This window comes from Aethalodelphis obliquidens, unplaced genomic scaffold, assembly GCF_003676395.1.
Source record: "Aethalodelphis obliquidens isolate GAN/ISIS:26980383/991018 unplaced genomic scaffold, ASM367639v1 scaffold10, whole genome shotgun sequence".
Classification (NCBI taxonomy): domain Eukaryota; kingdom Metazoa; phylum Chordata; class Mammalia; order Artiodactyla; family Delphinidae; genus Aethalodelphis; species Aethalodelphis obliquidens.
The window spans coordinates 32,204,175-32,218,472 of NW_020837954.1; the positions used below are offsets into that span (position 1 = coordinate 32,204,175).

Sequence of the window (14,298 nt, forward strand, 5' to 3'; positions counted from 1 at the left end):
TAACATTACAATTATCACGACATTAAATAAGTGGTTTTTCTACGGTGGTGAAATTTGTTTGGGTGGCCTTTCCACAGCATCTTGTATCCTTGTTTTAGACATTTTACCCTGAGTAGACTTTGTTCTTAATTCTTGGACAAAGTAATAGGAATAATGATCTCAACCCCTTTTTAAAAAAGGCTATTTTTGTTTTGAGTTACTTTGCCAAATTCCTTAATTGATAGGATTATTTTGCTATGTTATGTGCGTATATGTGTTTTCTTAGCCTTCTTATTTCAAAAACATTTCAAGTTTAAAAATTGTAAGAATAATACAATAAACTTTCATATACTCATCATCCAGATTCACTAAATTATTAAAACTTTTTGACACATTTGCTTTATCATTTCCTGTCTTTATATACATATATTATAATTATTTTTTATTTAATAATAATTTTAACTGGCTGAACCATTTAAGAGGAAGTTGCAAGCATCATGACTTCTTACCCCTAAATAGTTTATGTAAGAACAGGGACATTCTCTTATATAATCGAAGTATGGTTATCAAATTCAGAATAGATAACATTGATAGAATGCTATTATCTGACAATATATAATACATATTTCAGATTTTGCCAGTTGTCCCAATAATAGCCTTTATACCATCGCCTGATTCCAGGATTCAATCCAAGATCATGCATTGCATTTAGTTTACGTGGTTCTTAAGTCTCCTTTAATCTAGAAAAGTTCCTCAGCCTTTTTTTGTCTTTTCATGACAGTGACATTTTTGAAGAGTACAGGCCAATTGTTTTGTAGATTTTTCCTCATTGTGGCCTTGTCTGATTGTTTAGTTATCCAGATAGGTTATCTAAATAAACCTCCTGATGTGTTTGGTGAGATCTTTTCCTAACCTGTTGGAGAATTAGAGTTATATTATCTGGAACCTGGCATACATAAAAAGTGGAAGGGCAATCTCTTAAACTGTATTTGGCACAGTGAATACTTCCTGGTGATATAGGTTTTCTGTCCCAGCCAGTGGTTGGCATGAGAGTCTAAGTCCAGGTCCTCACTGATCTAGTGAAGTGGACTCAGAGTTACCATGGACAGCGCAGGACTACCCCTTTAGGGCTAGGGAAGTATCCATTTCTTCAATTCCGACTTGAATGAAGAGGCTACTACCCTGGGGTAATGACTGTATCAAAAATGGTTGATGTTAAGATTATGATAAAGTTATTCTAACTTTTAGTAACGAAGATGAAAAAGAAGACGAAAGTAGTGAAGAGGAAGATGAAGATAAGCGACGTCTCAATGATGAATTATTAGGAAAAGTTGTAAGTGTGGTATCTACATCTGAGAAGAGTGAATGGTATCCTGCTTTGGTAAGTATGGTTTCTTTGCAGAGTTAATTAACCATTTAAAGTATTTGTTTAACATGGATTTTAAGAAAGCATTTAAAATATTTTGAGAGTGTTACACAAATTTAGTTTGGACTTTATTGCAAAATTGAGCAGTCCTACTCAGGTCCCACATTCTTCACTGTCTTCTTTTGTTATTTCCTTTCTTTAATTCTCTGTAACCAAGTATTTATTGAGATCTTTCAGTTTTTCCTTCAAAATGTGTCCAGTGGTCTGTGTTTACTCTGTTCCCATCACCTTTTTCACCTGATGTATAGTACCTACCACCAGCTTCTCTTAACTTGATGCCTGAATGCTTTCTTTACTAAATTCAGACTTATTTTCTAGAAGTAACTTTTATAGAGAAATTTTAAAACATTGATTTAATCATGATAGTCCCATTCTCAAAAAAAAAAAAAAAAAAAAAAAAAAAACCGGCACTGACTCTGCCTAGTGAATCAATTCTGCATTTTTAGATGGGTATCTGTGGTCATCCTTAGCTTTTAGTTTGTTTCTCATTTTCAGTGTAAGCTGTCTACTTAGGCTGTTTCTTAACTGCTCCCTGTGTAAGACACTTCACTCCTCCAGTCCTTTACCCCTTAAATCAACTAGTATTTACTAAGGATTTGCAGTGACTTCAGCTTTGCTCTAAGCTCCTTAAGAAAAGAAAGAGGTATGAGACATAACACATTGCCCTCAAGGAGTTTACTATACACATCTCAAAGACTGTGTAGTAGTTAAATATTATACAGTAATTTAAAAAACTTTTGGTGCAGACACTGGAATAGGACAAAGAGTTTTAGGGAAAGGAAGGGTATACCTAAGCTTTAGAAATGGCAAATCTTGGGTAGGTTGGTAGAGAAAACTAACCTTTGCTTACTTGGGAAAGGAATGAGAAGGTATGGGGAAGAGAATTACTTCACAAGAGGAATCAATAGTACTTGGTAATACCTATCTCCCTTTTCTCTTCTTCCTACTCCTCTCTTAAATATGTCTTAAGGCTCAGCTCAGGTCCTACCTTTCCTGCAGATTCTCCCCTAACCACTTTAACATAAGTATGCCCCTTCTTCTCTGAGTTTTGATATCACTTATATCTCTAATAATTTTGGCACAAAATACCTCCCAAATTAGGTTAGCCTCCTTTAAAGAACTGAGGCCTTTTTTTTTTTTTTTTAGGTTTCTATGTGCATGTAAATACATTACTCAATTCCTGTGTAGTAGATTTACTTCACATAGGAAAAGTCTGAAAATCCTTTGAACCTTTCAGTTGTATAGGCCAACAAGTAAATGGGTTTGGATTCAGAATACTCAGGTCATAATTTGTCAAGAGATTAAAAAAAAAAAAACCTTTATTTACTCAACAGGTTTATCATTTCCCAGGTAATAAAATGAAAGATGAGTAAGAGTCAATGTAAGACTCAATCTTACATTTGATGATTTTAGTGTACTGCAGAGAATAATCCAAGTAACTGTAATATAAAATAGTATACATTCAATATTAGGATTTCTTGTCCTGAGACCTTGCATTTATTTGAAGGAAATCCAAAAAGAAAAAAAATAAAAAGCCTTCATGAAGCTTTTGAGCTGAGCCTTGAAGGATTTAAAGTTAGTTAGCAGAGCTTCACTAGAGAACTTTCTTAGAAGAAACAGAATAAGTAATAGGAAAGAAGGGGGTTTGTTCATGAAACTATTTGCTCTGGGAAGTCATTTTGGCTAAATATTAGATGTGAATAGGAGCATAATAGGAAAGAAGACTGGGAAATAATTTGGATTGAGGGCAGAAGGGTCTTTAAAATTTCATCTAAAGAATCTGGACATAGTTCTGCATAGAATTTTGCAGAAGAGTGACATTATTTGAGCTGCATATTTAGGAATGTTAATGACGCAGTGGTATGGTGAATGGAGTGTTGTTGAAAGCAGTGGAGGTGATAGGAATCAATTTGGAGGCCATTAGAATGGTTCACAGATGAGGTAATTAAGCCTTGGGTTCTGTCTACTCATCCTTTAAGACTTACCTTTAGCCTTTGCTGCCACACATTTTCCCTTCCCAGGTCTGGTTAAATCTTCCTCCTAGGTGTTTTTATTGATATTTTATCTTATGCCTAGTTGGTATCACTGTACTTAGCCTTCGTTATTTTTTTTTGTATATCTTTTTGTATTTACCCTTCCATTTCAGTGTTAGCTCCTTGAGGGCAGACACAACTATATTATTAGTCTAGTAATTACCAGCACCTAACAAAAAAACATTTAATACCATCTGATGTTAAAACAGCTGATACAACTGCCAAGAATTTTTGATTGTCTGGACATAACACTGTTTAATATGATAGTCATGAGCCATGTGTGGCTATTTAAGTTTAAATTGTAACTTAATTAATATTAAATAGAATTAAAAATTCAGTCTCTCAGTTGAACTGGCCACATTTCAGGTGCTCAGCCCCATGTGATTCATTGCTGCTATATTGGTCAGTGCCGACAGAACATTTCCATCATTGCCTAAAGTTCTGTGGTTGGTGCTCGATTACCACAGAGGGGCTAATGTTGAGCAGGTACAGTTCAGCAATTTATTAGTAGTCTTTAATGTTTTTTAAATATTAAATTCTATAAAGAATATACAGAGATTGGTTAGTTACAAATGTTAAGACATTTGTTATTTTTAAAAGTTAAGAAATTTAAAAGTTCTTCATTCAGATTTTCTCTGACTTGTTTAAATACTAAAAATTGTACATGCCTTGGTAAGAATGGGAACTTAGGTGCTTATTTTAACCAAATAGCCAGATTTCAAAATTGATCCTGATTTAAGTGCATTTAAAAAAAATAATAATATGGCATGTCTTCATCATAGATCATACATTTTGTTTTTTGGACAGTAAATGAGTTGTTGTTATTTGGCTTAGAATAAATCCTAATATTTTTAAAGTGGTCACATTATGGTTTATATTTCATTAATTATTCATTTTATTATCTAATGACTGTGTATATTAAATATCTAGAAAGCCAATATGCTAAAGAAAAATTATAAGGCAATCTTTTGTAAGTAAATTTATTATGGTATGGAAGCTGTTGACAATGAACGTATTTCTTGTCAAATATAATCATTTCAAGAAGTTAGGGGATCCAGAATTGTTATTTTAAAAAATATATTCTTTCTTTGAGTAGGGAAAGTAGTAATCAATCTGCTTTTATTTTATATTTCAGGTAGTATCTCCCAGTTGTAATGATGATATCACAGTGAAAAAAGACCAATGTTTAATTCGGTCATTTATCGATTCTAAATTGTGAGTAATGAATCAGTTAATAGTGTTACATTGGGAGAAAAAAATGGAAATCAAGACTTTATTTTTTAAAATTTAATCATTTCATGAACTGAGAAGTTGTTACCTAATATGTTTTGACTTCTTTGTAATGTAGGTTATTTAAAAAAAAGTTTTTTTTAATAAATTTATTTTATTTTTGGCTGCCTTGGGTCTTCAGTTGCTGTGCGCGGGCTTTCTCCAGTTGCGGCGAGTGGGGGCTACTCATCATTGTGGTGCGTGGGCTTCTCATTGCGGTGGCTTCTCTCGTTGCGGAGCACAGTCTTTAGGCACACAGGCTTCAGTAGTTGCAGCACGTGGGCTCAGTAGCTGTGGCTCGCGGGCTCTAGAGTGCAGGCTCAGTTGCTGTGGCGCATGGGCTTAGTTGCTCCGTGGCATGTGGGATCTTCCCCGACCAGGGCTCGAACCCGTGTCCCCTGCATTGGCAGGCAGATTCTTAACCACTGCACCACCAGGGAAATCCCTAAAATTTTTATATAAAAACTGAACAACAGTATTTGAGAATAATATTTAAAAAGTTTTAAAATAAAGCATAGTATTGATTTTCTTTTTAATTGTAAGAATTCTTTTTTTAATTTATTTTATTTATTTATTTTTGGCTGCGTTGGGTCTTCATTGCTGCGTGCGGGCTTTCTCTAGTTGTGGCGAGCAGGGGCTACTCTTCTTTGCGGTGCTCGGGCTTCTCATTGCGGTTGCTTCTTTTGTTGTGGAGCAAGAGCTCTAGGCGTGCAGACTTCCAGCAGTTGTGGTTTACGGGCTGTAGAGACCAGCCTCAGTTGTTGTGGCGCATGGGCTTAATTGCTCCACGGCATGTGGGATCTTCCCGGACCAGGGCTGGAACCTGTGTCCCCTGCATTGGCAGGCAGATTTTTGACCACTGAGCCATCAGGGAAGCCCTAATTGTAAGAATTCTTTATTTTTATTATGTGTACTATTTCATATTATAAAACATGAAATTTACTTTTAATAGAATTTATATTACTAGAATAATTATTTTGACTTTTTTTCTGATTAAATGTCAGATTTTGAACTCCAATAAAAATTAATTTAAAAAAAGGTCAGAGTTTTAGAAACCTTCCTTCACTTCAACTTTGCTTTGTTTCCAAAAAATGTAAAATTATGTATTCATTGAGTTGTGATTCTCTGTGAAAAATTTGATACCATAATATATCTTACAATGATAAAAGTATTTTAATGTTACCATCTATTAAATTTTTCATACTGAACTGAATAGTAAATTTGAGAAATATGAAAGATCAAAATAGACACTATAAGGAAAATACCATGCTGATATAAATAAACTACCCCATATTGTAGGTAAGACGGTTGCATAAATTGAAATATTACAAATGTGAGGCTCTCAAATTAGTGTGCTTTGAGTATGTGAATCTTTAGAATTAAGATATTAACTTTGCCTATATTACCTCTTGCCCTTTATTAAGGATTAGGATATACATGGTCTTTTTAAAACAATTTATAAGTAAAATAATTTTGATTTTGAGATTTATATTTTCTGTGTGTTAACATGACTCTTTAAGTGATAATTCTTATTTAGTAATGGTTTCCCTCCTATTTATTTTTCTCTATAATTAGTTATTCTATAGCAAGAAAGGATATCAAGGAAGTAGACATTCTCAGTCTACCTGAATCTGAGCTCTCTGCTAAACCAGGTAAAATAAGGATGAATCAATTCATTATTTCATGATGTGACTCTAAATGGCAAATTTAGTGGCAAAAGCAAGACTGAATATTTTCTGGTGCCATTTTAACTGTTTAGAGTTGGTATCCACTCTTCTTTAATGCCTTTTTTTAATATCTAGATAAAGTATTTGACCTTAATTCTTTGTATGTTTTATCACTAACATTTCTGACAGTATTCCCTAGAGAAAAATAAACATTAATATAATATTATAACTTATATGTTCAAATTTACTGTATCATTTTAGAAATGACAGCTGAATTTGAATCCAGATCTTCTGACTCTGAATGTCATGGCTTTGTATTATTCTGTGGTGCTAATTCCATAACAACTGCTGAAGTACATTTTTATTTTTAGGGCTGCAGAAAGCAAGCATCTTCTTAAAAACTAGAGTTGTTCCTGATAATTGGAAAATGGATATAAGTGAAATCCTTGAGTCATCCAGTAGTGATGATGAAGTTGGCCCAGCTGAAGAAAATGATGAAGAGAAGGAAAAGGAGGCCAAAAAGGAAGAAGAAGAGATGGTAGGTGAAATTTCATGTTTGTAACATATGAAAACATTTCAATACTCTAAAAATAATACCTTCATATATTTTCCCTGTGTTTAGATTCTTTATATTATTTGTTGCTGTCTTTTTCTAGCTCAGCTTTATTTGGGGAAGGGGGAGCTTTCTGGCTTTTAGCTTAGTGGGCAAATCAGAACTAATTTTTAGTGGGTAAGAGATTACAAAGAAGAACTTTTCAGGTTAAATGAGCAGCAAGTGCAGACTTTTTTTTTTAATAACATCTTTTCCAAATAACCAAGGAGGAAGGAAATGTAACTTTTAGGTATATTACATGTGTTAACTCATTTAAATTATTTCCAGATGGAGTAACTGTTATTATTCTACTTTAGAGAGAAAAGTGAGGGTCAGAAAGATTAAATAACTTTCCAAAGATGACACAGCTCAAATGTAGAGAGCAGGGATTTGAACACGGGTCTGGTCTGTCTTAACTTTGAAATTTCACCTCTTTCAGACATTTCACAGTATCTCAAGGATAATGAGGATTAAAAAAATCCTATCTAAATGGAAGAATATTTCATTTGGCAGTTGGATAAATCATAGAAAAGATTTAGATTGTATTTTATAGGTGCTAATGGTTTTCTTTGTAATATCACTGTGTTGTTAAGAATGTATATGTAATTGTAGGAAATCATTCATGAAGTACCACATAATTGCTTTCATGAATATTGCTGTCTATTTTTTCAGCAGTGTTTTGTCAAGTGGGATAAACTGTCCAGTATAGTTTTGGTTGTTATGAGGTAAAGGGGCTTCAGGGCAGACAAAGAGAATGAGTTTACTGAAAAAGACCTATTTGAGCATGAAAAATATTTGCTTGGAAAATGTGGAATGTTTGTTTCTGTTTTACATACACAAATAAGAATTTTTGAAACAAAATGAGTGTACTTGTATGTGATATAGGGCATAGGGTGTTTCTTCCCTTTTACTTCCCCTGCAGTATTTGGCTTTTTGCACTCTGAAATCAGAATGGCGGTTCATACTTACAGGCTGCCTACAGAGTTGCCATAGTAACGGGCTGTTGGTTTTAAGTGAGCATGCTCGGAAAGACAGGAAGGTTTTGCAGAGGCTTGGCGGGTTGCCAGTGGAGGTTTGCCAGATGCTTTGAAATGGGCTGTCTTTCTTTTCCTTTCATGTAATGTCTGATTTTTATGTGGAAGAGAATGTAAGTAGTGCTGTATAACCCTGCGGATGCTATGCCCTAAGAGGAAAAGCAAATATTGCAAGTCAGACTGAAAAATGTTCAGATACTGTACTGATTAAGTAGAAGGGGAATCTAACCATTTTACATGTGAAAGAAAATGCAGCATATAGGTAAGATTTTTTTTATATATTACCATTTTGATTGCCAGAAATGAGGTTAAATAAGAATTTTAGGTATTGATGATTTGGCTGATATGGTAGGACTCGTAACCAAGCGTAATTGTTTCATGTAAAAGAGACAGTAGGAGTCTATTTTTAGAATATCAGAGGATGAAGGCTATTTTTCTGAAACATAAGATAGAGTTTGAAATGAAAATGACAGTTTGGAAAAATTTTGGGATTTAAAGTCTAAATATTAAATGTGATTTTTGTATTTTATCTGTATTTATTTATAGATTATATGTTTTCAGGGTAAATAGGCCACATTTTCAGGGTGTGAACTGTTGGAGTCTGGTTTTGCTTTTTTTTTTTTTTTTTGAATTAACATTGAAACATTGAAGTTAGGATCTTATATTGCCAAATACTGAAATACATAGTCTCTTTATTTTTGCTAATACTTTTGATTTGTATCCCTTTCAAAATGCATTTTCCCTGATCCCCACCCCCCCAAAAAACCTGAAATTTTAAACAAAGAGGGTTAAAAAGGCTGAGTAGTAAGGGTAGAGAGTATGGCTGTAAAATAGTAAGTAGTAAATAGTGGTCTTATTATAGCTATTAATTTTGTAAAAGTCATAATGTTTTGTTTAAGCTGTGAGTAAATGTTAGTAAAAAAGAATGAAGAGCAGAGGCAAGCTCTGTTACCTATTGTTTGCAGGTAGTAAGTAAAGAAATTTAAAAAGGTAAGGACCTTTGTAAGGATAGTATCTTCTTAAAATGTATTACTTAAATTATGAACTGTTAAAATTAAGTGAACCAAGATGCTTTTCATCTACTAAAGAAAGAAAAGCACAATCGCAAAATGTAGTCATTGATTATATGATTATTTAAAACTATTTTTCAGATATTCATTTTCATGCATATACTTCATTGAATTACCTAATAGAAACTAATTTCCTCTTTTTCTCTGGCTGTACAAGTAGATTTTCTTTAGTGAGATTGGGTTGCTTTAGAAAAAAAAAAATCAGCTGCATTTCTTGCTCTTGGATTTAAGATTTAGATGCTGAATCATTCTAACCTGTCTTGGACAGCAATTTTTTAAAATTTGATATATTGTAAAACTGAAAAGCAGTTTAATCTATATTTAGCAAAGGAAGAAAATGGATATGGTATAAAATGAATTAAAATCTGATAAGCCAGGGCCTACCTGGCTTAGTCATTACAGGCCTTTACTATATAAGTGAGGCTAAGCTGTTATATTTACATTACAGATCATATTCTTCCCAAAATGTAATTATGCTATGCTTTCCATGAGGATTTAATGTTGCTTGACAATGATCAAAAAGATCTTTTATAATATTCTGTAAACCACTGTAACAATACTTCAGCCAGCCATTTGGTGTTTGTAAATTTTATGCAGTAGAATCATACAAGTGTTAGATACTTCTGCAGTACTAATGGGCAGTGCACATTGTTTTTATATTTGATACTTTGAGTACCCTAACATAGCCTTGATCAGGAGATTTGAGACTTACTGTGGAGTAGCATCTTTTATACTTAATATTGTTTTGAATTCCTAAGCATTGGTAGTTCAGGATTTGAGTACAAGAAATATATTTCATACTATTACTGGGTAGGAAGAGACTTGAGAGTCTGACAGAAGTAGGTCCTACCTATATTGATGACTCTACATTTTAAGTCATTGATAATTATATTGAAAAAGGTTCTGGAGAATATTTTTGTGGGTATTACTTAAATGTCTTTTGTTAGGACATTTTTATATTAGAAAAGATATTACTGAATTTCCTTTTGAGCTTTGAAATTGATTGAAAAGTTCATGTAAACATAAACAATGATGTCAGGTATTCATTTACTCCTGACTTATATTCACTTTGGATGAATGTAGGAGAGTTGTCTAAGGGTAAAATAAATAGGTGAATGTTTAGAAGACTGAATATCAGGTGGGAATTTGACTAGTCTTAGTTCTTTTATCCTTTTGGTTTGCTATAGGTAGGCTTATATGTTGGGCCCTTTCAAAAATCTCCTCTAATTTCATATTTAGTAATGAAAATTAGAATTTAGTGAATTTTTATAAGAAATGCTCTTTTTTTAAAAAATTTTTTGGCCTCTCCTGTTGTGGAGCACAGGCTCCGGACGCGCAGACTCAGCGGCCATGGCTCATGGGCCCAGCCGCTCCGCAGCATGTGGGATCTTCCCGGACCGGGGCACGAGCCCGTGTCCCCTGCATCGGCAGGCGGACTCTCAACCACTGCACCACCAGGGAAGCCCAAGAAATGCTCTTTTTTGTTTAGAAGTATTGACACCCATTTCTCCAGTCGTTGAACTTCTAGGGATCACTGTTAAATTTAATTCCTAGGATTACATTCTCCTATTACAAAAATCATAAGTGCTTGAACTTTTTAATTCATCGAAATGTGAGGTTTTTTTTTTTTAATGTTTAAATCAAGTGTTTTTTGTGTATTTATGCCTTTTTGTAGATCAACCATAAAGGCATTTGTTAGTAATTTTTCAAGATCACTTTGGGTATAAACCTATAGTAAATGCTTGATAACTCAGGAAAATCCTGTTAAGTCAATAAAATTTACAGAAAAATTTAAAGTAATATTAGTATTTTAGGTATATCTAATAACTCCAGCTGCCAATCAGGTGTTTGTAAGCAGACCCTATAAAGCCAACCTTCAATGAATAATTGAGACTTTAGCTTGCATTCAAATGTAATAACTTACCTGCTAAGGTCTTAAAATGTAGCCTGTTAAATAAGCAAGCAAAAATGTCCTAATGTCTTTAGCAAAGCCTTTCTTCACAGTGTTAGCATAAGACTCTAACCAAATTAGGATCACCTCATCAGATTAATGAGGATTGCACATTTGTACACACAAATACACCTACATTTTAATGTACTTATAGAAAAAGGTATTTTATAGTTGTGTTAGTAAGACTGATTTTAAAACCTTAGATTTGATAGCATATGAACCACAGCTTGATGACTGAAAGTAAGATATATGTACCTTTTAAAATGGGGGGGGAGGAATTACTAATTTGTTATAGGCAGGTTGTTTGTAAACTGTTCTGTGAAATTATAAAACAGTGTCTTACCACATAATGAATATATTAGGCATGACATGTGGTTTCTGAAATTTTCTGTTTAAGTGTACACAACAGAGAAGAATGGTACCACTCTAAATTTTATGATGAACAAATTTCACTGGGCCTTCGATACTATTGGTCGGTTCTCAGTTTCTATAATCTAATCATTATCTCCTCCATTAAGCCAGCAACGCTACCCCCACTCCACTCACTTTGGAAAGAAACTAGGAGCTTCAAATTGGGAGCCAGCTCTAAACCCCACCTGCCTGCTCTCCTTCCCTTAATGTACAATTAATAGTATGTTGTCCTCTTCTGTAAGATGAGTCCATCTTTTTAGGCTCTGGATCTCATTCCCTTCTTTCTTGTCTTAGACTGTGAAGTATCTCTTTTCTTTCCAGCATCTTTAATCTATTCCTTAGTGTTGTAACCTTCTTACCAGCTTTTAAAAACATGCTTACATCTCTTCCAACCTTCTAGCAACCTGTCCAGATTCCTTCCACCAACCCCTCCACCTTATGGCCAGATTGCTCAGAGGTATATACACCGTTCTATTTCCTGACACTACCACCCTGCCCCCCGTTCACTCTTAATTCACTGTAGTGCATCTTGTACTTCCACCACACCTAAAACAACTTAACTAAGGTCACCAGTGACCTCCAACAAATTTTTGTGCTAAGTCCAACAAATTTTTGTCATGATCTCATTTGACTCCTTAGTAGGCATTCAGCATCTTTGACATGCCTACCTTCTTAAATCACCTGACATACATGACATTGCATTTTTTTCTGGTTTACTTCGTAACTAAATGATGTAATGACTCCAAATCTATATGTGCATCAAAGATGTCTCTTCCTTAACTCCAGACATTTATATTAAAATTCCAATGAGGATTTCTTCATACTTTGTAAGTCCTCAAACTCTGTATGTGCAAGACTGCACTCATCTTTTCCCCCAAACCTGTCCTTAACCTGTTTGTTCCTAATTCACTTGAATAGAAGCACCATCCACCCAATTACTCAAGCTAGATAAATGGAAGTCGCCTTAATCCTCTCACTCTTGCCTCCCTATCCAATGAGACATCAGATCCTGTCTCTTCTACTTACTTTATAGCTCGCAAATTTGCCCACTTCCTTCAGTTCCTACTCTCTGTCACCTTAGTTCAAGCCACTCTTCTCTTTCACCTAGCTAGACTGGTGCAGTAGCAACTTGTTCTTTCCATGTCCATGCTTTCCCTACTCCAGTCTGTTCCTCTGTACTGCATCGAAGTAGGTTTTTTAAAACTAGAAATATAAAAATGAGATTCCTCTTGGAATAAATTAATTTTGGGGCACAAAAATAAAAATAAAAATAAATACCAGTCATTGACAATAAAACTGTGACTAAAATCAGCATGTCTTTAACTTCATGGAATTTATTGAGCACTTATAACATGTTGAAACTTTGAGGACAACAAACATGAATAACCTAAACTAAAAAAAATCTCAGCATTAACACCTCTCTCTCACTCTCCCATGCTCTCTTTTCTCTCTGCTTCAGGGGGAGGGGTCATCTTTCCATCATCAGGTGGCAAGACTAATTCAGGCATTGATCCTCTCTTTGTGGACTGTGACAGTAGCTCCCCTTTCCCTTCCAATCCATCAAACTCAGAGAACTTTTAAAAATACAAATCTGACCTAATTCCTCTCTAGCTCTCTCAAACCTCACATCTACCCAGAGTGTCCAGTTCTGATTCTCTAACATATCATTACAAAGTCCTTTCCTAATCACAGCCTGCCTTTGCAAGCCTCATGTTTATGCTGTTTGCTCTTGTTCCCGGGCTGTATGCTCTTCACATTCTGAGGCTTTCCCTACTATTACCACCATCACCGCAGCCCCAGCAGAACCATTCATCCCCTCACCTTGCTCCTGTATTCTTTTATGTATTTTACAACACTTGCCACATTTTGTCGAATTGGCTGGTTTTACATTTCCACACCTCCTGCCAGACTTGAGGGCCAAAAGTTTTCTGATTTGAATTGCAATACTTTTGCAAAAGTCTGTGATTCATGGTAACTATCAAAAATGCTTGAGCTGTATTTGAAGACATAGTGTCCAAAGTCAGAAAATACATAATCTAGTAGTAGATAGATATACAACTACTATAATACTAGGAAGTTATACTCCTGCTAACTAAAATTGTAAGTTTCTTAAAATTATGATCATATTCATGCCTCTTCTATATTCTTAGCCCCCTTCCCTGCCCTGGCATTTTAGTGGGTGCATAGTTACTCTTCACATCCTTGACTAAACGAAGGGAAGAAGGCTCATCAGCAGTCTAATGGGCTCCACCTCCCATTATTATAGCCCTATCCCACTTCAGAACCCCTGACGGATGGAAAACCCTCTTGGCTCCCAACCGGGAGAGAGACCCTGCAGGTATTGTGATAGCAAGCGCTGCCCCCATATAAAAGTCATAAAGGCAGAGTCTTTGGAGTAGTTGGAGGCATTTTCTACCATGTGCAATTTTACTCTAAGGTGACTAACAAGACAGCTGTTTTTTTAAAAAAAATGATTGTGAAGAATTACTTATTGTAAGAGATTAAGCAGTTTTGAGTTTTGCAAAGACCATCAGGTAAATTTAAAACTTTGTTTATAGCATCATCTTTTTTTTTTACTCGAAATAAATTTCCTTTCAAGCAGGCAGTTGTTTTTAAGTAGAATTCTTTATTCATTTATATCTTGTTTTTACACATGATAACTGCATTCTGAACTTAAAATTTTATGGCCATAGTTTCTCATGGTACTTAAAACACTCTTGACATCCACTAACTTTTAATTCCAATGAATTTAAACTACCAATTTTTATCTATAAAACTATATTCTTAATCATTAAGAATTTCTCAAATGTTTGGTAAAACCTTAATAAATACCTTATTTGCAATTGATGGGTTCATTTTGTTTACT

At 34.4% G+C, this 14,298-nt stretch overlaps 1 protein-coding gene across 3 annotated transcripts in view; it reads left to right on the forward strand.

Annotated features, from left to right (window-relative positions):
• The window catches only part of ARID4A (AT-rich interaction domain 4A), a 58,645-nt gene that overhangs the window by 15,059 nt on the left and 29,288 nt on the right, over positions 1–14,298 (forward strand). For all 3 annotated transcript variants that reach the window (XM_027111369.1, XM_027111368.1, XM_027111370.1), the window contains 4 exons: positions 1,228–1,360; positions 4,574–4,653; positions 6,283–6,359; positions 6,746–6,912. In XM_027111369.1, the coding sequence (XP_026967170.1) occupies positions 1,228–1,360; positions 4,574–4,653; positions 6,283–6,359; positions 6,746–6,912 (457 nt within the window). The remainder of the gene's footprint in view (positions 1–1,227; positions 1,361–4,573; positions 4,654–6,282; positions 6,360–6,745; positions 6,913–14,298) is intronic.